Here is a 26,116-nt window from a genome sequence, read left to right on the forward strand (position 1 = left end):
GTATGTTACAGCTGGGAGGGGGCTTCCCAATCTGGGCAGGCAGGCATGTGATAGGTCTTCCTGACCTAAGGCGCTGAAAGTCACAGGACAGTGGGACTAGCATGGACAGCAGTCTGGGCCAGCTGCTCTAGTACCAACCCACTTGGACCCTCTGGGCACACACCACTATGCTCTTGCACACAGTCCACTGATACCTTAGTGCACTGGCTCCAGCAGTGCTAGCCTGTGTTTGGCTCCTTGGGGGGGAAAAGGTAACTCACAGCTGCAGGACAGAGACACCCAAAGAGACAGGGGTCTCAGAACAGACAGTTCATATGAGACAACATTGTTGTTAATGATCAACAGCCAAGGTACAGATCAGCCCCGAAACTCAGCCCACAAATTGTCCCAAGGGAAGCACCCTGAGGTGATGGCCCTGCTGGGAATGAGGACAAGAAGCATCACAGCTGGACATGTATCCCTCAGAGTGAGGGCGATGTGGCTGCAGCCTGGCATTCCTCAGACCTCCTATTTCAGTGCTGTGCAATCCCTGTGTGCTGCTGATCTGCACAAATGTGTAACTGGCTGGCAGGTGTACAGCTGGACAAGGGCTCCAGGGGCTGTGTGGTCCTAGATTTAGTGCCCATCCCTAAAGTCGTGGGTCTGGACCTGTCCCAGCTCCTATAGAAAAAATAGGATTTGGCTGCTGTAAGAGCAAACCTCGCTGAACACGCCCAGAGGGCAGTAAGGTTTGGAGTGTATGTTAATTTGAGGCCCCACACTAGAGTGAAGGGGGGTGGTGGGTGGGAGCTGCGGGACTGAACAGGAATGGGGAGTTCAGCACTGGGTTAGCAGAGAGGCAGTGGGCTGGGATGAGGACACTGAAATTTCCCTGAGTAGCCTAAGGCAGGGACAGTGGGGGATTGTGGCTGGGCAGGGTGGGACACAACCAGTAGTGGGAGTACACAGGGGCTCACGGTTGGGACTGAAGATATTTCACAGGTCAGAACTGAGAAATATCCACAGGACTGCATGGAGGAAGTTTGGTCAGCCCCCGACTCAGGGCTTATATACACAATCCCATAGTTTAGCCTACAGGGGACTGGTCTGCAGGACACTACAAACCAATTCTCTGACTGTGCTGTGTGCATGGGACTGGTGTACAGGAAACAGAACTTAGTTTTCACTAACATGGCCTTGTTCCAATAGAACAATGGTAGCACGAATTAGGAAGCTTTGAATTCCTACCCACAGCATCCGCATGGGGTTAATGTGGTGCAGCACTTTGGTGCAAATTGCTGTTCACACAACCGAAGTTGGAGCCATTAGGCAAAGCAGATTTGGCTGAGGACCTCCATCCCACACACATAAATTAACTAGCAAAAGTTAAGGATGCTGATGAAATCTGAACTGCTACATTTTTCGTGCTCATTTCTTTCCAGGGCACAGAGAGATGCCCATGAAGGTGACTCAGGTTGATACTGTGCATGTGGGGATATTTCCATATAATCACACGGTGACAGTCCAGACACATGTTAACGAGCGGATTGGCCCAGTACCTGATTTCAGGGATATGTTCTCATTTTCCACAGTCTCTGAAATGAAGAGAAAAGAGATAATGACAGAGACTTGCTGTGTGAAGCCGTGTGCCTCATAACAACTGGGGTTAGTTACAGCTACCCATAGGCACACTCCCAGTCCAAACACCAGGAGCTAGAACTTTGATTGGGGCAGGGCTAGCAGTTAGTGATATGAAACCACACAGGGGCATTGGGATTTACAAATCATCTAATCTTGGTGTCAGAGATGGGTCTGGATCCGGATACAGCTCTGATTTTCTCAGCCCAATTCTATGTTGCTCACAGCTCTTTGAAACCTCAGACTAGGCCTTCCAGCTCTAACTGGGATATGGACATGCAGAGGATCAGAGCTCAGTGCTTGGATCTCTTCTGAGCTACATTACATGGAAATGGAAACCTGAATCTGGTCTCTTGCTCGTCTCCATATTCTGAGATAGGGTGCAGAAAACATGGCAGCTGTCATGTGTCAGATGCAACTGCCCTCTTTTCCTATTCCATAAGAACATGTAATTGGCTTTGGATTGTCACTGGACAGGTAACACCTGTCTGTCCATCCTGACATGAGAGCAGGTAACCCTGTGTCTGCAGGACAGATCTCACAGTGTTGCCATGGGACTCGGACATGTGCTGTGAGTCAGGTTTTGGTCCACCGGGACCACTGAACTCTTCTCTGTATTCTTGGTGTTTCTAGATCTGCTCAGCTCTACATGTGTCTCTTCCCCAGGGCTCCACGAAGGACGTGAGTGGACTTACCCATCTCATGACGCAGCTTCTGGCATTCTGCAAACATAAGGAGACAAATGTTGGTTCATTCTGGCTGGTTGTATACACAGCGCCATGGGAATGTTCCAAATTGAGCTACATCTCTCCTGCAATCAGGAGTGAGCTTCCCAGGTTAAGCAGGGAACCTTTGTAAGCATCAAATCACTTTTTGAATTTAAGTGCAATCCAAGATCTACCTCAAACCCAAACACTGCTGCCCTGCCTCCTTTGTGCCTCTTCTCTGAGGCCTCGCCCCTGCTAACTTCATTCTCCCTCCCTCATCCTCCCTCACTTTCACCAGGCAGGGGCAGCGGGTTGGGGTTCAGGCTCTTGTCTTGGATTATGGGATTTGGACTATGAGAGGGACTCTGAGCTGATCTTGGGACAGGAAGTTGGGGTGCCAGAAGGTATTGGATGCAGGGGTGCTTGGGGTTAGGTCACAGGCTTGGGGTTCAGGAGGGGCTCATCATGACTGGGGTAGGATTTCAGGATGTAGGTTCTAATTGGGTGGCTACTGGGTGGTGGTGCAGTGGGGATAAGACAGATTCACCCTGCCCTGGCCCTGCACCACTCCCAAAAGCAACCAACAAACTCCATCCCAAGTCCTGTTGTGACCCATCTCTGTGGAGATGGGATACAAGGTGGGAGAGGGGGAACCTTGACATCAGCGCCTCTCCTCTACCTCCCCCACCCTTCCTAGAAAGCAGAAGGCTCCCAGACATGGTGAGGAGTCAGCTCCAAGGCAAAGGGTAGGAGATGAGCAGCAGTGGGGGCAGGGTAAGTTGAAGTGCTGGCAGGTGATAGCCTCTTGGCCAAACCAAGGAAGATCACCTGTCAGAGACTCCAGCATCTACCGATAGATTCCGATCAACTGGTTTGTGACCACTGCTCCAGAGTTACTGGCTGGCAGGTGTTTAGCAGGGGAATGGCTCCAGCAGCTGGGACAGAGGCTACATGACAACAGAGCAGGGAATGAGAGGAAACATCACCAGAAAACAAGGATCCTGTAGAGAGAGGCCTTCCCTGCTTCAGCCTGGCACCGGGCCTCAAATCTCCCGTATCTGTGCCATGTGATCCCTGAGTGGTGCTGATCTGCACAAGTGTGGAACTCCAGGGTCAGTGGTTGGCAGGAGTTTAGCTGTAGAAGGGCTCTGTGGAGATGGGCGGCTCTGGATTTACAGCTCACACCAAGATACGAGGGCTCAGGTCTTGTCCCAGGACATCATGGTGAGAAGAGAGCAGGGTTGGGAAGTAAAGGGCGGGGGCAACATCCTTGTAGTTAGTCAGGAACGAGGGCGAGAGCAGCACCATGAGTAACCCAGGGTTTGGAGCGTGGGCTTTTGGGGTTTGAGGGGCACCACAGAGCCGTGTGCAAGACAGGAATCCCAGCACTGGCACAACAGATATTTTATAGGTCAGCACTGGGATATATCCATAGAATTGCAGGGAGGAAGTTTGCTCAGCCCCTTGCTCAGGGCTTGGCTAAGCAATGTCATAGCTGGGACTACAGGGGTGTGATCTGCAATATGCCCCAAAATGCTGTTTTGTACCTCCCTGTGAAAATTTAGCTGGCTGCCCTGACAGAGTCAGAGCTTGTGAATGCAAACTAGGAACCTTTGAATTCCCACCCACAGCATCCACAAAGAGTTGTCACAGAGCAGCGCTTTGCTACTCACTAGCCCGTAATCTGAACCTTTTCCCAGTGTAGAGTTAGCCTGAATCCTGTCAACCCACGGGCATTAAATTCCCTCTAAGTTGCTGAGAAAAATATTGAAACTGGAGCTTCAAACTCTTCAGGTTTTTTTTTCTTTCCATCGCTTGGGAGGTGGGACGTCATGAAGGTGACAAAAGTTCATAAATTTACTTGGGGTGAAAGCTGAGAAACATCAACAAGGGGTTTAGCCTTCAAACCTGCGTCAAAGTCCTTCCTCACAGCATCTGAAATGGGGAGGAGAAAGAGTTAAGAATTGGAGATAGGAACTGTGTGATGCTCTGTAACCCAGACCAACTCTGCGCTGGTTAGGGTGACTCCAATGTGGTTGATTTCAGCCAGAAAGTGTTCACTCTGCTCTGCCCTGCACTGTTTACGCTTCTTTCACTGCTCACATTATTTCCCTGCTCTACCCAGGGGCTCTAATGGGGAGGTGGATGAACTTACGGAGTCTTTCACGCCGCTCCTTGCACTCTGGGGAGAGAAGAAAAGGAGATCAACAGGGGGTCAGTGAGGGTTGTTCCAAGCTCTAGATAGGTCTATGCTACAGCTGGGAGGGAGCTTTCTGGTCTGGGCAGACAGGTATGTGCTGATTTTGCTTGAGCTAATGCACTGAAAGTCACAGGCTAGTAGGAGTAGCATGTACAGCTTGTGCCAGTTTCCCAAGTAGCAACCTGCTTGGACTCTCTGGGTATGTACCACTGTCCTGGCTTCTCCCACACTGCTATCCTTAGGGCACTGGCTCCAGCAGGGCTCACCTGTGTCTAGCACCTTGAGGCTGAGACTATCCCTCCCAGCTGCAGGGCAGACACATCCAAAGAGCCTCTGGTCTCAGAACTGACAGGAGAGGTCACACAAAACTACAGTTGGGTCCCTGATCAACCACTAAATAGAGCCCACAAAATGCCCCAAGGAGCAGCACAGTAGGGACTGGAGTCTGTGTTGATTTGAGACTCGAGGTAGAGTGCAAGGCGGTGTCAGTGCAGGCTGTGGGGGCAGAGGGGGAGGGGAGGAGACAGGACTGGACAGGACTGGGGAGTCCAGAGCTGGGATAGCAGGGAAGCAGTGGGCTGGGGATGAGGACACTGGGTTTGCCCCAGGACAAGCAGGCACCAGGCAGCCTTAATTCTACTGCCCAGGAGCTGCCCAGGTAGCTTGAGCCCCCACCAACTTGGAGCCCCTCCTACACCCCAGGATCCTCATCCTCAGCCCCACTCCAAAGCCCACACCCCAGGCAGAACCCTCACTTCTCCCGCACTCCAACTACTTGCCACAGCCCAGAGCTCCCTCCTGCAGCCAGAACCCCCATTTAGAGCCCTCACCCCAACCTCTTGGCCCAGCCCCGTGGAAATGAGAGTGGGGGTGAGCAGCCACTAGGGGAGGGGGAGTGTAGTAAGCAGGAGGCTGAGGTCTCAGGAAAGTGGAAGGACTAGGCTGTTCAGTTCTTTGCTGACTGGCTCTGGGAGTAACACAGGGGCAGAGCTTGCAGGGATCATCTGCCTTAGCACTTCTGTGCCACTGACCAGGACTAAAAAACACCCCAGGTAAGTGCTGTCTGGCCAGAGCCTGAACCTTGACCCCCTCCTGCACCTCAACCTCCTGCCCCAGCTCTGAGCCCCACATCCAAACTCCCTCTCAGAGCTCACATGCCCTTCTGCACTCCAACCCCCTGCCACAGCCTCAGTCCAGAGCCACCCCCCATACACACACACATTCTCACCCTGCTCCACCCTGTGAAAGTGAGTGAAGGATGGGACAAGGAGTGACTGAAGGAGGGGAATATACTGAGCCGGGCAGAGCTTTGGAGAAGGGTGGGGCAGGTATAGGCCATCAGGGAAGGGGCAGGGCAGGTTTCTGAGATCAGACAGTTGGCAACCATAGAACTGAAATGCATCCACAGAGCTGCATGAACTAAGAAGTTTGCTTAGCCATGTAGTCTAGATGTACCCTTAGGGTGCCAGGTGTCCAGTTTTGAACCTGACAATCCAGTATTTGAGCTTTCTGTTCACAAAACAAACTGAGAAAATAGAAATGAGAAAATGGAAACGTCCGGTATTTTCTAACTAAGATGTGATATAGATTGTGATGTAATGTCACGTGTGCCCGGTATTTTTGTTGAAACTGTCTGGCAACCCTACACACACTTGGGCCTGCAGATAGGATTGCCAGATGATTTAACCAAAAATACCGACCCCCTCCTCCACCAAAAAAAAAAAAAAACACTGGGGAAAAAATTCTGTTGAGGGACAGAAAAAAAGGACTGCGAGAGTTATTAAAAAAAATAGTAAAACAGCGTGGCCCCTTTCAGAGTGTTTGTAGGGTCAGAATAGGGATAGGAACAGAGGAGCAGTTGAGCACTAAGAGCCAGGGAAGGCATTGCTTCCCCTTGGTCTTTAGGCTTTTTGCAGGTGGCCATTTTGTTTTCTTGATCATGCCAGAACCCCACTTCCCTGCGGAACCAGGTAAGGAGAGTGTCCGGAGGAAGGGGACTGTGGGTGTCGGAGGACCTGTGGGAGGGGGAGGCCAGAGGCTGGGCCCACTTGCTGAGTGTGTTGTAGGGTTGCCAGGTGTCCGATATTTACGCCTCCTGTCTGGGAAAAAAATCAGAAAATACTGGATATTTTAGGTCGATACCAGACACCTGGCAACCCTACCTGCAGGTGTTTAATCTTCATCTGACAGCAGCCTCCTGCACTGTAACTGCCCATTGAACAGTACCTAGTTGGTCCCCTTCAAACATGACTATGCAAATGTGCGCAAGGAACCTTTCAGTGCAGTTTCACAGCAACCTCAGGGGGGACTGTTACAGTGGAGCACTTGGGTGTGCTGCTATTCACACCCCTGTAACCTGAACCATTAGGCAGTGTAGAGCTTGCCTGCGTTAGGCCAGGCCATTAACTTCAATCTCTGTGATTAAGAATTAAATCTGAGCTGCCAAGTCTGAAGTTCTTGACTATTTCTAAGGCAGGGGGTGATGATTGTGAAGGTCACTAAGGTGCATATAGTGTGCGTGGCGATTTTTTTATTTTCTTATATCATGAAACCACAGACACACATTTACTAGGGTTTTGCCAAGTACCTGATTCCAGGGTCGTATTCTTACCCTCTGAAATAGAGAAGAGAAAAGTGTTAGACACAGACACACATACTGTGGGTTTGATACACATATCTCTGAGCCTCATTCCCAGCCCAGTGGAGCAACCAGCAGGTTTGACAGGAACAGGGCTGGCAGTCAGTGACATGCATCAACACACAGCAAGACATGTGGAGTTTCTCACTCCCTACCCCTTTTCTGCACACACACTTGCACTAATTTAACTAATTAGGCCTCAAAACACTTTATGAATTAAACTGGCATAGTGCTATGTGTAGAACAGGCCTTGGGCTGTGCAGCAGGGCTAGTAGAACCATGGGGCGTAGGGGGTTAGTTACTCCATAACGCTTTCTCTGGCTAGTTACAGCATAGCACAGACTACTGGGGAGCCCCAGCCTGCCCACCCAGCTCAATGAATGCTGGTTACAAAAGAACACCACAGAGAGTACAGGAGATGAAAGAGCAGGATGCATCCTTAGGGCTTTTCCTGGCTGTGTTTGCCATGTAACTTGTGTTCTCCAAGAGGTGTTGCTCATGGCCACTCTGGGTAGTTGTGTGTGCTCACCATATGCACCAGTGCTGGAAGATTTTCCCTCAGCAGTATCCAGAGAGGACCAGCACCCCCTACATTTGCCATTCAGTATAAAGTGTTTTCAGGCTTCTATATCTCCCCTCAGTTCCTTCTTGGTGGAAACTCTGACAGTGGGGAAGAAGTTTAGAATGTTTAATGGACATGAGCAATATTTCTTGAAAAGCATCAGTTATGAAAACAGGTCTTTTCTTCTTCAAATGCTTGCTCATGTGCATTCAGCATAGACTGAGCAGTATCTCCAGAAGCAGGTAGAAGTTTAAAGACATACTGATAGCAACACAATTTTGATGAATGCAGGGTCCTTCTTGGCCTGTTGCATGATGGTGTAGTGGGAGATGAATGTATGCACTGAAACCCCACTCCACCCTTGCAAATGTCCTAGAGAGGAATGTGGGTCAGGAAGGCTGCCAAAGAAACCTGGGTCTTGGTGGAGTGCACTCTCACCAATGGAGATGGCTGTGTCCCTGCCAACGCATAGCACGTTTGGATGCAAGAGGCTAGAGTTCCTCTGTGTGGATACTGAGAGATCCTTCATCCTTTTGGCATACACAAGAAAAACTTGGAATAACCTACAAAATGGCTTTTTCTGATCCAAGTAAACAGCAAGAGCTATCCTGACATCCGTGGCAGGGAGGCACCTTTCCTTATTATTCCACGAGAAGTAGAGGTAGTTCAGAAAAGGAAGCCTAATCTGAACTACCTAGTTCGGGCCGCGTGTAGCAGCGGGCACGGAGTCCGCACTAGCGGACATTTAAAAATGGCGACACCCGGCAACATGCAAATGAAGCCCGGGAAATTCAAATCCTGGGCTTCATTTACAAGTTCGTATGCCTACATTAACCACCCTAGTTCGAACTAGGGTGGTAGTGTAGACATACCCTTATAGTCCTAGCCTTCACAGCCTCCTCTGGCAAGGAGTTCCACAAGATGACTACACGCTGTGTGAAGAAGAACTTTCTTTTATTAGTTTTAAACCTGCTACCCATTAAGTTCATTTGGTGTCCTCTAGTTCTTCTATTTAGGGAACTAATAAATAACTTTTCTTTATCGGTCCTCTCCACACCACTCATGATTTTATAGACCTCTATCATATCCCACCTCAGTCTCCTCTTTTCTAAACTGAAAAGTCCCAGTCACTTTAACCTCTCCTTGTAAGGGACCTGTTCCAAACCCCTAATAATTTTTGTTGCCCTTATCTGAACCCTTTTCAAGGCCAAAATATCTTTTTTGAGGTGAGGAGACCACATCTGTACACAGTATTCAAGATGTGGGCATACCATAGTTTTATACAGGGGCAGTAAGATATTCTGGGTCTTATTTTCTATCCCTTTCCTAATAATTCCTAGCATCCTATTTGCCTTTTTGACCGCCGCTGCACACTGCGTGGAAGTTTTCAGAGAACTGTCCACGATAACTCCAAGATCCCTTTCCTGATTTGTCGTAGCCAAATTAGCCCCCATCATACTGTATGTATAGTTGGGGTTATTTTTCCTGATGTGCATTACTTTACACTTATCCACATTAAATTTTATTTGCCATTTTGTTTCCCAATCACTCAGCTTGGTGAGATCTTCTTGGAGTCCCTCACAGTCTGCTTCTGTCTTGACTATCCTAAACAGTTTGGTATCATCTGCAAACTTTACTACCTCACTGCTTACCCCTTTCTCCAGATCATTTATGAATAAGTTGAAAAGGATTGGTCCCAGGACTGACCCTTCGGGGACACCACTAGTTACCCCACTCCAATCTGAAAATTTACCATTTATTCCTACCCTTTGTTTCCCGTCTTTTAACCAGTTCTCAGTCCAAGAAAGGACCTTCCCTCTTATCCCATGGTAATGTAATTTACACAAGAGCCTTTGGTGAGGGATCTTGTCAAAGGCTTTCTGAAAATCCAAGTATACTATATCTACTGGATCCCCCTTGTCTGCATGTTTGTTAACCCCTTCAAAGAACTCTAATAGATTAGTAAGACAGGATTTCCCTTTACAGAATCCATGTTGACTTTTGTCCAACAAATTATGTTCTTCTACATGCTTCACAATTTTATTCTTCACTATTGTTTCGAGTAATTTGCCTGGTACTGAAGTTAGACTTACCGGTCTGTAATTGCAGGGATCGCCTCTAGAGCCCTTTTTAAATATTGGTGTCACGTTGGATCCCTTCCAGTCATTAGGTACAGAAGCCGATTTAAAGGATAGGTTACAAACCACAGATAATGGCAATTTCCCATTTGAGATCTTTTAGAACCCTTGGATGAATACCATTCGGTCTCGGAGATTTGTTAACATTAATTTTTTCTATTTGTTCCAAAACCTCCTCTAATGACACTTCAATCCGGGACAGTTCCTCAGATTCATCACCCGCAAAGGACGGTGCAGATTCAGGAATCTCCCCAACATCCTCAGCCGTGAAGACTGAAGCAAAGAAATCATTTAGTTTCTCCACAATGGCTTTATCGTCCTTGATTGCTCCTTTTATATCTCGATCATCTAGGGGACCCACGGGTTTTTTAGCAGGCTTCCTGTTTCTAATGTACTTAAAAAACATTTTGTTATTTCTTTTTGAGTTTTTGTCTAGCTGTTCCTCAAAATCTTTTTTTGCTTTTCTTATTATATTTTTACACTTGATTTGACAGTGTTTATGTTCCTTTCTATTTATCTCACTAGGATTGGACTTCCACTTCTGTAAAGATTCCTTTTTGTCCCTCTCTGATTCTTTTACATGATGGTTAAGCTACGGTGACACTTTTTTAGGCCTCTTGCTATGTTTTTTAATTTGGGGTATACATTTAAGTTGGGTCTCTATTATGGTGTTTTTAAAAAGTTTCCATGCAGCTTTCAGGGATTTGGCTCTAGTCACTGTGCCTTTTAATTTCTGTTTAACTAACCTCCTCATTTTTGTGTAATTCCCCTTTTTGAAATTAAATGTCAGGGTGCTGGACTGCTGAGGTGTTTTTCCCACCACAGGAATGTTGAATGTTATTATATTATGGTCACTATTCCCAAGCGGTCCTGTAACGGTTATTTCCTGGACCTGATCCTGCACTCCACTAAGGAGTAAATTGAGAATTGCCTCTCCCCTTGTGGGTTCCTGCACCAGCTGCTCCAAGAAGCAGTCATTTAAGCCATTGAGAAATTTTCTCTCTGCTTCTTTTCCTGAGGTGACATGTATCCAGTCAATATGGGGGTAGTTAAAATCCCCTATTGTTATAGAGTTCTTTATTTTGGTAGCCTCTCTAATCTCCCTCAGCATTTCAATGTCAGTAGCGCTGTCCTGGTCAGGTGATCGGTAATATATCCCTACTGCTAATTTCTTATTATTGGAGCATGGAATTACTATCCATAGCAATTCTATTGAACATGTTGATTCACTTAATATTTTTATTTCATTTGATTCTACATTATCTTTCACATACAGTGCCACTCTGCCACCCACCCGGCCTGTTCTATCCTTTCTATATATTTTATATCCCGATATGATTGTGTTCCACAGATTTTCCTTGTTCCATCAGGTTTCAGTAATGCCTATTATGTCAATCTGCTCCTTTAATACGAGGTACTCTAGTTCACCCATCTTATTAGTCAGACTCGTAGCATTTGTGTACAAGCACTTTAAAAATTTGCCACTGCTTATTTGTCTGCCCTTGCCTGATGCATTGGATTCCTTTCTATGCGGTTGTTTGTCTGCTCTGGGCCATGGTTTGCTCTCTCCCCTCCTCTCTTTCTAACTACAGTTTAAAGACATTCTGATAGCAACACAGTTTTGCTGAATACAGGGTCCATCTTGGCCTGTTTCATGATGCCATAGTAGGAGAAGAATGTATGCACTGAATCCCATTCCACACTTGCAAATGTCCTAGAGAGGAATGTGGGTCAGGAAGGCTGCCAAAGAAACCTGTGTCTTGGTGGAGTGCTCTCTCACCAATGGAGGTGGTTGTGTCCCTGCTGACTCATAGCACATTTGGATGCATGCAGTTAGGGTACGTCTAAACTACATGCCTCCGTCAACGGAGGCATGTAGATTAGCCAGATCGGCAGAGGGAAATGAAGCCGCAATTAAAATAATCGCAGCTTCATTTAACTTTAAATGGCTGCCCCGCTCTGCCGATCAGCTGTTTGTCGGCAGATCGGGGCAGTCTGGACGCACCGTGCCGACAAAGAAGCCTTTCTTGATCGGCACAGGTATACCTCGTGAAACCAGGTTTACCTGTGCCGATCAAGAAAGGCTTCTTTGTCGGCGCGGCGCGTCCAGACTGCCCCTATCTGCCGACAAACAGCTGATCGGCAGAGCGGGGCAGCCATTTAAATTTAAATGAAGCCACGATTATTTTAATCGCGGCTTCATTTCCCTCTGCCGATCTGGCTAATCTACATGCCTCCGTCGACGGAGGCATGTAGTTTAGACACACCCCTAGTGATCATCTGAGTGGATACTAAGAGATCCTTCATCCTTTTGGCATACACAATAAAAAGTTAGAATGACCTGCAAAATTGCTTTATCTGATCTAAGTAAACAGCGAGTGCTATCCCGGCATCTGGGGCAGGGAGATAGCTTTCCTCATTGGTCTTATGTGGTTTTGTGGATACAAGACCGGGAGGCAGATGTCCTGCCCCATGTGAAAAGCAGAGATCACCTTGGGGAGGAAGGCCAGGTAAGGCCAGAACTGCATCTTGTCCTTCAAGAAGACAGTGTAAGGTGGCTCTGACAACAATGCAAGGAGTTGAGACCCTCCTGGTGCATGTTATTGTTATCAGAAAGGCTATCTTCAATGATAGGTGTGAGAGGGAGCAGGAGACCCTGGCTTCAAAGGGCTGTCCCATCAGCCTGGAGAGGACCAGGTTAAGGTTCTACTGAAGGACTCAAAGCTTGTGGAAAGAGCATCTCAAGGCCTTTCTAAACCCTGACTGTGATGTCATGAGATAGCACTGAGTGATCTTGAAATGGCAAGTAGAAGACCAAGATTGTTGCCAAGTGTACCTTGATTGAAGCATGTGTACAGACCAGATGGAGGAGGTAGTCCAAATTAATTTTCAAGGTGACATCAGAAGGGGAATTCCCTTTCTGAGTGGTCCACACTGAGAATCTAGTCCACTTTGCCAGATATCTCTGCTTTTAGCTTTTTCGGAGGACTTGTCACACTTTCTCTGAATAGGATTGATCTTCCAGATTCAGCCACCAAGCATCCATGTTGTGAGGTGAAGAGACACTAGGTCTGGATGCAGAAGACAGAAGTGTTCCTGGAACAGCAAGTCCAGTTCAATAGGCAGGACCCAGGGCAGCAACATTACAAGGTTCATGAGGGTTCCCAACAAACGCTGGCAGGGCCAAGCTGGTGCAATAAGAGTGACTCAAGCCCTGTCTTCCTTGATCTTCTGCAGGACTTAGCCAATGAGAGAGGAAGCACATAGAATAGTCCCTCCCTCCAGGGAAGGAGGAAAGTTTCTAAAAGGGACTCTTTCTCTAGACCTTTTCTGGAGCAGAAAGTGTGACATTTCCTGTTCAGTCAGGTCGCAAACAGGTCCACCTGGTGCTAATAAACAAGCCCCTTCCTACTTATTGATGTACAATGTTGTGGCATGTTGTCCATGTCTGGCTGGTGAATGAGGAAGATCTTGCATGCCTTGCTCAACACTCTGAGCAGTTTGACATTTATATAAAAGGCTCTTTCCTCTGTGAACCATGTACCTTGTGTCTGTAGGCTGCTAAGATAAGTACCCAGCCCAGGTGTGAAGTATTGGACACCAGATTTGCCTAATTCTGGAGGTAGGTGACAGGAGAGGGATCATGTGAGGGTTACCTGTTGTGTTCCCTCCCTCTGAGGCATCTGGTATTGGTCACTGTCGGCAGACATGATACTGGCCTACTATGGCCATTTTTATGTTCTTATGTAATGAGGGGTGGCCCAAACACTACTCATTCCATCCTCTCCATCTGTCATCGATGTTTCCCTGTGTGTGTGTATAGTGTCCATCCGAAAAGGCCAGCACCATCACAACACAAAGCTGTCCTGTTCTTAAACATTGAAATATTCACAGTAGAATACATTAAATATGTGAATTAAAAAAAAAAAAAGCTGCAGCTGTGTCTATTAATGCAGCTCAGGAGAATGAAGGTCCCAAATTCACAGAGTTTCATTGACCTGGGTCCACAGATAAACCAAACAGTCACAGAGCTCACACATCTCAAGAGACAGAGCAGGAGACCTACCAAGAGTTAACAGAGCCTCCTTTTCAGCAAGTTTCTTCTTAGACGCCTTTCGCTTCCCTATGAGACAGAATCAGACATTGCAGTGAGACAGGGAAAGAAGGGGGCATCGAGCAATTTTCTAGTACAGGTGAGGCAGATGAGGACCCCAATGTATTTGTTAGTTTGACTTAGCTCCTAAAACCAACCCAAGGTAAATATCTAAACAATAAGATGCTCCCAGGGCCTCAAAGGGCTGGGCTCTAAATATGCCCCATTACCTGTGAGTCCAAAACATGCACAAGCTCCAGCAGCAATGAGAACTGCAGCGAACAATGCCCAGAATGCAACCAGCCAGGAGGACATACGGGGGAAGGCATCACCTGTCAAACAGAGAGCACAGGATGTGAAGAGTACGGTCTCAACCTGGAGCTTCAAAACAGGTTTTGTCACTTGGTTTGACAGCTGAGCACTGGCTTGGGTACCCCATTATTTCCCAAGACTGAAGGGAACGTCCCTTTCAGGCTCAAATGGGAGCCATTGGATCCAGAGAAGACAGCGTAGCCCAAGAACCAAGACTCTGCCCTGACCAAAACCCTCCTGTTGCTACAAGCCTACAGCCAGCAGCTCCGTGCCCATTCTGCCCAGCTCTGCCTACACCAGCTTACTGTTGGGATAGTCACTGCCACATAGCTCCCAATGCTCAGTCATCATGGCCAGTCCAGAGAAGTTCAGCATAACTTGAGTTTACACATTTCAGATTGGGAGGCAGGTTTCCAGACCTCTAATCCTTATTGTAGATATTTTCTGAACACTTTACAGTTTGTCAACATGCTAACTGAAAGTGTAAACAACAGGACTGGACACAGAATCCAGCAGTCGTCTAGCTAACATCGTAGACAGAGGTAATGTCTACTGAGGTGAGGTGAGAATATTCTCTGGAGAATATTTTCTGAGAACTAGAATATTCTGAGAAAATTCTCCAAAAGATTATTTTCTAATTTTTCATTTCCTCTTGAAATAATATATTGTATTAAACGTTTAGAAAACCCTGAACATTAAAGGGCTTTCTTGATCATTCAAGATAGTTTGAGAACGTTATAGAATGTTCCAGAATGTTATGGAACTTTCTAGAACATCCATGAGTCAGGAATTCTGACTGTTATGAAACTTTCTGGAAGCATCGCAAAAAGTATATAAAGAGGCAATAACACATTTATTCTCTTTTGTGAAAGGCGTAATTGTGTTTTCATCAATATGAAAAGAAGAACTAAGCCTAAAAGCGATGTGTGGGATTATTTCCTTCATAAAACAGTTAAAGGCCAAGTGTTATATGAATGTAAGTACTGCAAGGCTGAATACATCAGAAATGCAACAAGGATGAGAAAGCATATTTCCAATTGTTTGAAGACTTCTGCTTACATCAAGGAAAAGGCAACAAAATTCTCAGAGTCCTGAAGCAGACCACCTCAACCATCAACTGCATCAACATCTATAGAACACTGTGATAGTGCTAGTGAATTTACATCACCACCTTCCACATCTAATTCAGCCAAGATGTCTCACTCTATATGTCACTACTTTGATTCTATGAGTGAAACTGAAAACAAAGTTTTGGTTAAATATTTTGCACGAGCTATATTCTCATCGGGATTGCCTCTTTCACTGGTTGAAAACTAAGATTGGATTATTTTCATGCAAAAATTAAGACAATCTTACAAGATGCCATCCAGGTACACACTTTCTAACAGACTTTTAGAAGCTGAATATCAACATGTTGGGGCTCTTATAAAAACAAAAATTGCTGAAGCCTCTTCTCTTGCACTACAGTGTGATGCTTGGAGCAACTGAAGAAATTAATCTGTTTTAAATTGTATTATATCATTACCCCAACCCGTGTTTTACAAGACAGTGGCAACTGATGTTGAATGCCATACTGCTGAGTATATGGCATTCTGTATGGAAGAAATAATGACAGAAATAGGCATTGAAAAATTTGGTGCCATTGTCACTGATAATGCTGCAGCAATAGTGAAATCCTTATCAATGCTTAATGAAAAATACAATCACATTGCTATGTACGCTTGTGCTGCTCATACACTAAATTTGTTGATTGGTGACATCAGTAACTTAAAATCTGTCCAAGCAACTGAAGCTACCTGTAAAACTATAGTGAAGGAAATTAACAAATCACAAGTTTTACAAGCTCATTTCACTGCATTTCAAAAAGAGAAAAATTAACTGCACTTAAATTGCCAGTTAAAACTAGGTGGGGTTCCATTTTATTTTGTTTGAAAAGCTTATTGAAATAAAAAAAGTCTTAAAATGCCTTGCTGTCCATAAAGATTTACAGATTAAACTGAGCAAACGTACCAGGAATTCAATCCTAGATGAAGATGTATTTTGTGCACGGGTCCAAAAACTGTATGCACTGATAAGTTCTGTTGTTAAATTGATTCTGCTGCTTGAATCTGACCAGCCAAAAATGAGCAAAGTTCCTGAATGTTTTTGGGAATTAAGCGATCATTTTGATAGGCTACTTCCCAAAAGTCCATTTACCAAACAAGAAAACAGGATACGATGAAAAGCTTTGAAAAAAGAAAAGATATGTCTCTAAAAGACATTCACTATGCTGCAAATATTCTAGATCCAAAATTCAATGGTGAGTGCCTAACTAGAAATGAACAAATACAAGGAACAGAATTCATCGATAAATTAGTCACAAGAACTTATGGCACTGATCACTCCGCAAAAGTCTTTGCAGAGCATCTTGCTAAAGAAGGTTTCTTTTGGAAAAGCATATGTAACAAAATCAGCTGGCTCAGTAGATGCAGTAACATGGCAGAAAGGTATTTGCTATGGATCAAAGTTAGGGAAGGCAGCAATCAACATATTGAATATGCCACCAACAATGACAGCAACTGAAAGAAGTTTCAGTACTTACAGTATCATTCATAATGCAAAAAGAAACAAGTTAACACAAGAAAGGGCAGGCAAGCTGACATTCATAGCCCATAATATAAAGCTTCTTAAAAACCCAAATGATGCTCAGTTGAAATCCCCAAGAGAAAAAAGGAAACAGAACTATAGAAATGAGGAAGAAGAAATTGATGATGCTGAAGAGAAAGAAGTAGTAGTCAAAGAAACGGATATGTATGAGGAAGAAGAAGAGAGAGAAATATATGGGTCAGATTTAGAAAGTGCAGATTCTGAATAGATTTGTATTCAATCCAGAAAGTTAAAAATATTTGTATCCTGAAACAGAAGATTTGTAATAAAAGTTCTAGTAATTTAAACCTCTGTCTTTTTTTACTTTCCCGAATTTTCATTTTAACAATTGGAAACTTTCATGATTCTTGTAATTTAAACCTCTGTCTTTTTTTACTTTCCTGAATTTTCATTTTAACAATTGGAAATTTTCATGATTCTTAAAGTTTTTTTTAAAGACATTATTATAAATAGTAAAATTCTTTAAAAACTATTTAACAAGTATTTAAGAGAAAATTCTCAAAAATTCTTGCATTAGAGAATGTTCTCAAGAACATTCTCGAGAATATTCTCCGAAAGTTTATTCCCAAGAATTTAACATCACTAATAATGTCGCCTTCTTTCTCCTGCTAGATATTTGTGCACACAGGTTGTTAATCATCTTAGCCCGGTTTCACTCTGGGAGCTCACATTCGAATCCTTTTCAAAATCTGCTTTCCAGAACACATCTTCCCATCCTTTAATTGAGTCATACATTCTTTGCTCATATATACCAGACAAAATACCAGACAAAAATTTGTCGAGAAAAAAAAGCACCAAGGAGACCTTGGTTGGGGAGTGGGATTCAGAAAGTCACACCAAAATGCAGTCACGGTCCCTTTAATTGTTGCGTGTCCCAAGTGGGCTTGCTTAATTAGAAAAGACATTTATATGTCCAGTATTTTCTCAATTTGTTTACTGAACAAATAACAGACTGTCTGGTTCAATACCAGACACCTAGTAACCCTACTCATAGATGTGTGACCTGATATCTGGCCATGTTGAAATGCATGTGTCATGATGTAGGAACTTATGAAGCCTGTGTGTATCTTGGTTTCCTTCACATGCTATACTGTTACTGAGCAACCAAGGACCATGGATGTCCCACCTCTTGGCAGGAAGCCAAGTAGTCTTTGGCCTACTAGGGAATAAATGACTGGGGATGTGACTTGGAAGCTGAGAGTGAACTAGAAGAAGCAGTTGGGGTGCACCTGCAGGTTGGTTTGGACACACAGAGCAGCGGGTAGAGATGTAAATCACCACGTGGAGGAGACTGGGTAGTCATGCGTATTAGAGAGAAAGAGACACTTTGGCCCTATCACTTGCTATTGTGGTCTGCCTGGTGTGGAAGAGCAGGGCTTTGGGGTGTTACTGAAAAGATAGGCATGGGGCAGGCTTTATTCTCTCAGGCAGATCAGAATGTAGCAGCCTGCCTGATTAGTAAACTGGTCCCACTGTTCTTAGTGAATTCCTCCAGGAATTTATAAAAGGTGTAAACATTATAACAGCCCTTTACAGTGCCAGAGTGATGTAAAAGGAACCTTGTAAAGGACAATGTAATCTTGGAAATGCTTATGGTGCTTTAATGATTAGAAATGGTCTAAATTGACTGGAAACATTTCTTATCACAATGTGCTGCATGAAGTATTTGCTAATGACCACTTTTGGAGCTGTTATAGTAGCCAGTATAAAAAGTGACTTTGCGTCCCCAACCCTCACTTCCTCTTTGTTTGTCTATGATGTAACACTGAGCATTTGGCTGCTTATATTTTTGACTAATAATGAGAAGTAAAGAGTCAATGCTTTCACATTGCTATTAGACAGAGGAGTTTAGTGATTTCCTTCAGTTCTCTCCACTTCCATTTTACATTCATTGTACTGTACTTTTATATAAACTACAAAAATAATTGAAAATAGCTGGATTATGTTGCAGTATTTTGACAATAAATATGCAGACTTTTAAAGTATTGTGTGCACAGGTTTTAATTTTTTGGTACAGAATTCCCCCAGCTGCATCACGCCCTAAGATTGTGCCTGTCTCCCTCACAAGTCTGTCTCAATGGGACTTGCTGAAAGGAGCTGATGTGGGAATCAGGGGTAGTGAAAGCCAGTCTAGGCGGTGCTGAAGCCATATGGCTTTTTCTGGAGGAAGTGAGAGACCTTAACAAGTCTGGCACATTGAAGGTCCTCCCAGACATGGTTCCACAGAGAGGGCAGAGATGGTGGTTGGGATGAGATGCTAAACACACACAAGAAGTATTTTTCAAGAAGGGACTTGAAGCATTAAAACCAGGGTAGTCAACGCAAACAGCAAGAACAGGGGCTGTGTCTAGACTGCATCCCTTTTCCATAAAAGGGATGCAAATTAGACACATTGCAATTTCAAATGAAGCGGGGATTTAAATCCCCCCGCTTCATTTGCATAAACATGGCTGCCGCTTTTTTCCGGCTCGGAGCTTTGCCGGAAAAAAGTGCTAGTCTAGATGGGGATCTTGCAGAAAATATAGCCTTTTTCCGAAAGATCCCTTATTCCTTTTAAGGGGAATAGGGGATCTTTCGGAAAAGGCTATATTTTCTGAAAGATCCCCGTCTAGACTGGCGCTTATTTCCGGCAAAGCTCCGAGCCAGAAAAAAGCGGCAGCCATGTTTATGCAAATGAAGCGGGGGGATTTAAATCCCTGCTTCATTTGCAATTGCAATGTATCTAATTTGCATCCCTTTTACGGAAAAGAGATGCAGTCTAGACACAGCCATGGTGTGTAAGCCTTTCTCTGCGCAGGAAGAGAGGGTTTCATGTTGGGAAGCTCATTAAAGGGTGCAGCTGATTACACAGCTGGAGAAAGATGATGAGTCTAAGAAGCAGGCTCCTGACTCAAGAGGGGTTCCAAGAGGATCTGAGGGTCGCAGAGGCAGGAACAGTGGCAGTAAGAGAGAAAGAGGAGCTGAGGCAGCAGCTGGGTATCTTTGACTCAGCTCCCCATCCAGCACCGCCCAGGATCTGCATGATCTTGTTCCCCATTGGCAGATGTGAATCAGTGGTAGCTGGGGCTGAGAACGAAGGAGTTTCAGCTGGAGCACAAGAGGCATATAAATATGATCTTCATGTTCGGTAAATCATAACCTCTCCAGTAGTATCTCTCATGAGTCATCTTAAATAGAATACAACGTCACTATACCATAATCATATCATAACCATATCTGTATGAAGAAGAGGGGGCATAATGTTATAGCTGTCTTCCCATTAGCCATCACCGTCCACTCCCATTGGGAATTAGATGGACTATGTGTAACTGCCTGGAAGCAGATTTTAAACTGGGACCTCTGCAGCTTAGTGTAGAAGCTTCCACAGCTCGAGTTATAAAGCCAGCTAGCACTGTACAGTTCAGTCATTCTTATCTCTCACTGTATGTGGTCTAAGTGCCACTACATGGGACAGTGAACCATACCGCACAGGTGTTTGGGTTTCATATGCTGTAATATTTTTCTCTCTGTGCTAACCAAGGACTTCCTGTGCTATGCTATACAGAGGAAGCAATGCTGAGTGGCAGAAGGCTCCTCAGGCGTGGGGCCAGAGGGCACTATCTGCCAGCCCCGCCCCAGGGACTATGGAATGGTTGAGTAACTGATAAGAATTCATGATCTCAATCGATTATTCAATTAATCGATATTTAACATCCCTAATACTGACCTGTCATCATTATTTACCTCTCCACCAATTTTAGGGTCATCTGCAAATTTGACCAGCAATTATTTTATGTTTCCTTCCAGCATGTTGATAAAGCCCTTGAATAGTGTTTTCTCAGAACAGAATCCTGTGGGACTCCTCTAGAAACTTTCCTTTTAGAGGATGATTCCCCATTACAATTACTTGGAGATTTATTACCAGTTTTTAATCCATTTAAGGTGTCATACAGAGCTAATCTTGCATGGAAACCTTGATAAAAAACAACAACAAATGGTCTGGTAGCAATTTATAGACTAACAAAACATGTAGATTATATCATGAGCTTTCATGGGCACCACCCACTTCTTCAGGTGACTGGTGTTTTTGATCTGAAGAAGTGAGCTGTGCCCATGAAAGCTCATGATACCATCTACATGTTTTGTTGGTCTATAAAGTGCTACCAGAATATTTGTTGTTTTTTAAGTTCATTCTGTAGAGAATGACTTGGCTATGCCCTGAAGCTTCTTGATAAAAAAGTAAGTCAAACCCTTTCAGAATCTGAGACCTGGTCTACACACAGAATTAGGTTAGCTTAATTACATTGCTCAGGCCTATGAAAATATTCACTTCCTCTGTGATGTATTCAGCCAATCAGACTCCACTGTAGACACCAGTAGGCCAAATTACCAATCACCTCTCAAAGGTGAACTTGCTCAAGTCATGCAGCTATTGCCTTTCTCCTGTAGACACAATCTGAGTCTCTTAAATCATCCCAGTTACCTTTATCAACCAAATGTGCCAGCTCCTCAAAGAATACTATTGATTAATTTCCCAAGACTCGGTCTAGCTTCTAACCAACAGTTTGTCCAGATCTCAGAAACCTCCATCACTCATGTCCTTCCCACCTTTTGAGGAGCTATTTCCTATCTCAGTGCCAGATACAGGCCCTACTGCAGTGCAATTTCCAAGTGACCCCACCCTCCCTCACACCCACACTCTGCAAACTTCTGCCCAAGAACACTCACTGGAGAGGTGAATGGCCAACTGTTGCTCTGTCTTTAGAAGGCCATTCCGCACTATGCAGCTGATGTCTCCATTGTCTTCTGTGACAGTGACACGACTCACAAAACTGTACAGATTCTCCCCATCCTGAGTCATGTTGGTCACAGACTCCATTGTCCGATTCAGCTGATTCTTGCCAACCCACTGGAGTTCAGGTTTGGGGAACCAGCCTGCAGAGCGACAGGCCAGCCCAATCCCCTGGTTCTGGGGACCCAGCACATCAATGAACAGCGGAGTCACAGCTGCAGAGAGAGACAGAGTATGTGTCAGGGAATCCTGTCTTTTGTACCACCATGAGATTCACCAGCTGGGTATAGGGAGCTGTGCCTGGAAAGCCCCGTTCTCTCATGTGTTGCCTCCTTCAGTTCTGATTGGAGAAATTAAATAAAACCAGCTTGCATTTCCATAGAGCACTGTGCCCTGCAGGTTCACTGAGTTATGTGCAGATATAAACTGCTCATAGAGACCAGTGTGCTTACTGCTGAAATGCAGCCATTTCTGGGGTGGAGCCCAGCAGCTGTCAGGATCACTTGCAATTCAGTACAGAGGAGGAAGAGAGGAATGGTGACACACCTGTGTCTCTGCTATTACTCCATCTGTGCCACCATCCTAAAAATTGCCCCTCCCAACCCAGTGTACTGTTTCTTCACAGATACCACTGCCTCAAGCCATGGTACCCTCAAGCTTGGATTCCCTACTCCCTCCACTGCAGATGTAGCGCAAATAGGCAGCACCAAATCTGGGACCTCTGGAGCTTAATGCATGAATCACTACTGCAGGAGCTAAAAAGCCAGCTGGCTCTCAGCTAAGGCTGTAGAGGAAACTCACTCTTTCTTTTCTTAAGCAGGGTAAGTGACACTACATTGGGAGAGTGAACCACCCCCAGAAGATGTGTGGGATACACACATAACAACTCTCCCTCCCTAAATCTCTCCCTAAAAGCACCTATCTCCTGCGGAGCCTTTGGGCTAGAAGCCACCAAAGACGAGAGATGATTTAAAACTACCTCAGGGCTCTGCTTTATCACAGGGCCCTTTTCCCCCAGAAAGGACTGGATGTGTCTGAACTGAATTGTCTGGGGCTGCATTACTTCCACTGTCCCTTTCACTGCCCTTGTGCAGCACTGAACGCAGGGTCAGGGCCCAGGGAATAACAAACAGTATCCCAGCCCTTGGACACTGCAGGGGGAGTTTCAAGAAAGTGAATGTAATTATCATCTGACTGAGCTGGGATTTGGGCAGACAATTAGGGTAAACGTCCAACCCCCTCACTCAGCACTGCCATGAGCATGAGAGCTGGGATGACAGCTTTGTGTCTCATTGAAAAGAGGCTGTTTAATGCAGCACTGCCCCTGCAAGCTCTACATTGGGGTTAGATCTGAGTCTGAGGGGAGAGCGCCCCCTACTGAGTCCTGCACATCACTCCAGGCAGCCCTGGATCCTACTGCTGTATTGTGCTCAGTGTTGGGGCATCCTCAGTGGAACAGGAAGCTCCAGCTGACCAAACCTAGTGTCCCTTAGTGGCATGTCTCACCTGCAACCTGTAGTTCAGTGGTGGCTTCCTGGCTCCACTGTGGGTTCCTCACAAAGCAGTGGTATGTCCCAGCATCCGCCACTTGGAGCCGTTTCAGCTTCAGGGAGATGTTGCCATTGCTGAATTCCTGCAAGAAGAGCTCCGTCCGGTTCTGGTAACCCTCCCCTGGCTGCTCACTGGGACCCACATCTGAGTACTCATGAACTGGGGTAAATGCTGTGCCAATCTTCCTCCACCACAGGTCCATTCTTGGCAGCCGGGCGGCGGGTGAGAGCTGGCAGGGTAACACCACATCCTGGCCAACAATCCCCACCACAGGGCGTGGGGAGCCAGATAGGGAGAACTTCTCTGGAACAGAAAACCCCAGCAGCAGAGTTAGAGGGAAGAGGACAGGGCATCGCTGAGCAAGGGCCCAGCCATACACACAGTGAGTGAGAGGAGAGGGCATCGCTGAGTTAATCAAAATTCCATCTGCTCACAGCAGAAGGTTCCCAAGGCTGAGCTATGTGTAGCTCAATTGAGTTATTCTCTGTGTGGGTGCAGGGCAGTGCAACCACCCCACAGCTGCACAAGCTAGTCCTCCAATGCTGTCCTACAATCCTTCGGAAAGTCCTCCAAAGGCACCTGTCTTGTAACTACATATACTCTATTGGCAAAGGGTAGCCCCAGTGGAAGCCACCTGCCAATTTATATCCTCAAGACACCCAGTTACAAGTTCCTTCCATTACAAGCAACTTCTTTGATTATCCATTTTCAGATCCACGTAGCCCTACTATTGCTGCTGAGGGGTCACCTCAGATGGTTTCTGTCTGGCCTGAGGATATTACATCTTTTGATGGACCTTTGGGACAATTCACAACACTTCCATAGACTCAATACCCAAAATAGAAGGTGCCACAGATGGGATTCATTGTTCTGGGTTTGAGGTCTGGTGGAAATTAAACATCAGAAGGTCTGAGCAACAGCCGCGGCTCCCCATGGGATGTGTAGAGCAATTACTGCCCAGCTGCAGCCCTTGGTGCTCACTGTGTGGTTACAGGTGGGGAGAGATAAGAGGGAGATTTTCAAAGCCACTGAGTATTGCCATCTCTAAGATGACTAAGTGTTTTTCATGAAGCCCCAGCTCCTGGAGGCATGTGATACGGTGAGAATCTCAGATTTTATTTTAAAACCAGCAGTTTCTAGCTCTACTAGTTGCAGAGAAAAGCTTAAAAATGTGGCCAGAAAGTGACTCAAAAGCTCAAAAATTAAGGAAATTAGAAGACTGCAAAAGATTATTTTGTTTTGTTTCCTAAATCTGATGATTTTGTCCCCAGTCTCCTGATTTCTGCAGTCTGTGTCATGGTGTTTGAAGGCTTGGGGCTAGTGTTGGGGCAGTTCCCATTATCCTGCTACAAGGTACCCAGACAAACCTGGTACCCAGAGCTAGGATGTGCCCTGCTCACCCTAAGGTCATCCCCTCCTGACAGCATCCTGGGCTTGACCATTTCACTCTGCAGTACTGAGGACATGTTAGGGGGCCTCAGATGCTCATACCCAGCCCAGCAGGGGCAGAGAAACTGTGAGGCATATTTCAGTTAAAACATTTTTACCAGAGAGAGCACATGGTGTCAGGAAAAGGAGCCCCAGGCTGCACACACAGAGCCACCATCGTGTTGCCATGGGAACACCCCGGGCAGAGACCTGTCAGGAGAGAGCAGGGATGGTTAACACCCCACATCCTGAGTGAGGGGCTGGCAGTAACCCCATCCATCATCTGATCCAACCCCCTCTGCTCCCAGGCAGAGCATTTCCCCAGAACAAGAGAAGATTTCATCCCCCACAGGGCTGTCACCTGCCTAGGCCTGACACCAGGAATTTACACCATCGGTCTGTGCCATGTATCCACCCCCATTTCCTCCCCTTGTTGGTTCTCTGACCAGCCATTGGCACAGGTGTCCCAATTCCAATGCAGGGTGAGCCTACAGCAGAACAGGGATGCTTCTGAGGGAATCCGAGCGGTACCCACTCCACTGCCCCGCTGCAGAAAGGGCCTGGCTCTGTGCCTGCCTCCTCCCTGGACAACACAGCAGATGTGTGATCCAGGGCTCTCCACAACTAACTGCATGAGCCGCTACAGTATAAGCTAAAGCCATACTGTGCAGCTGCAGCTGGGACAGGCTCATGTGCTGTGAGGGTCAGGCCCAGAGGGGACCCATCTGATATCCTGGGTGACACCAGGGTACTTTCTAAAAAGTCAATTTGGCCAAAAGTCACCCACTTCAGTAAGTGACTCTACCAGGTGACAAGGATGGGCTGGCAGGGGCTATCACAGACTCCAGGCAATGCTGCCAGATATCTGCTCCCCAAGCCCTGATGTCACTGGAGACCACCATATACATAGATGTTGCAGTAAGATGCATGGTTGGTGAGCAGGTCAAGAGCAATAGTCTCAGCTCTGCCTGTAGCCTTTGGCAATTCTCCACAGGGTCAGACTGGATAGACTCCGTGGGCTCTTCTGGCCTTAACATCTGTGATACAATTTCTGTTTCACTTCTAGCAACCTCCAAACATGTCCATCGTGTGTGTGTGGTGCATTGAAACCTGGATTTGAATTGGAAGCTGCCAGTATAAATAAGGGTCTTCCTGGTCCTGCTGGCAAGCAGGACTGTGTAAGAAGCTGTGTGATATGGGTCTGCAGCAGGCAGATCTACAGAGAGCAACCAAGAGCAAAGTGGAGTTACCTACACCCTGTCTGATCCTAGAGTGTTATCCTTCTGGGTTAAAGCAATAAAGTTGTGCTATGCTAAGTCCTCTGTGAGTGCTAGGAGTGTACCACTCCTTTCTGAGCCCACTGAAGGTCACTGGGGAAAGAATTGCTAGAGGACAGGATTAAAGCCAAGACACTTTAGAAGATGCTCAGGGCAGGGTTAAGGCCTAGGGGCTG

General features: G+C 45.9%; 1 protein-coding gene across 1 annotated transcript in view; it reads right to left on the reverse strand.

The window, feature by feature from the left end:
- LOC142823856 (butyrophilin subfamily 2 member A2-like) overlaps nt 1-26,116 on the reverse strand; it is a 64,641-nt gene that overhangs the window by 35,914 nt on the left and 2,611 nt on the right. The window contains exons 2-11 of the mRNA XM_075915509.1: nt 24,783-24,873; nt 23,191-23,538; nt 21,621-21,899; nt 14,186-14,287; nt 13,929-13,985; nt 7,112-7,138; nt 4,480-4,506; nt 4,233-4,259; nt 2,313-2,339; nt 1,539-1,574 (exon numbers count right to left, since the gene is read on the reverse strand). Of these exons, the coding sequence (XP_075771624.1) occupies nt 1,539-1,574; nt 2,313-2,339; nt 4,233-4,259; nt 4,480-4,506; nt 7,112-7,138; nt 13,929-13,985; nt 14,186-14,287; nt 21,621-21,899; nt 23,191-23,538; nt 24,783-24,852 (1,000 nt within the window). The 5' untranslated portion in view covers nt 24,853-24,873. The remainder of the gene's footprint in view (nt 1-1,538; nt 1,575-2,312; nt 2,340-4,232; nt 4,260-4,479; nt 4,507-7,111; nt 7,139-13,928; nt 13,986-14,185; nt 14,288-21,620; nt 21,900-23,190; nt 23,539-24,782; nt 24,874-26,116) is intronic.

The sequence above is a fragment of the Pelodiscus sinensis genome, unplaced genomic scaffold, assembly GCF_049634645.1.
Source record: "Pelodiscus sinensis isolate JC-2024 unplaced genomic scaffold, ASM4963464v1 ctg34, whole genome shotgun sequence".
Classification (NCBI taxonomy): Eukaryota; Metazoa; Chordata; order Testudines; family Trionychidae; genus Pelodiscus; species Pelodiscus sinensis.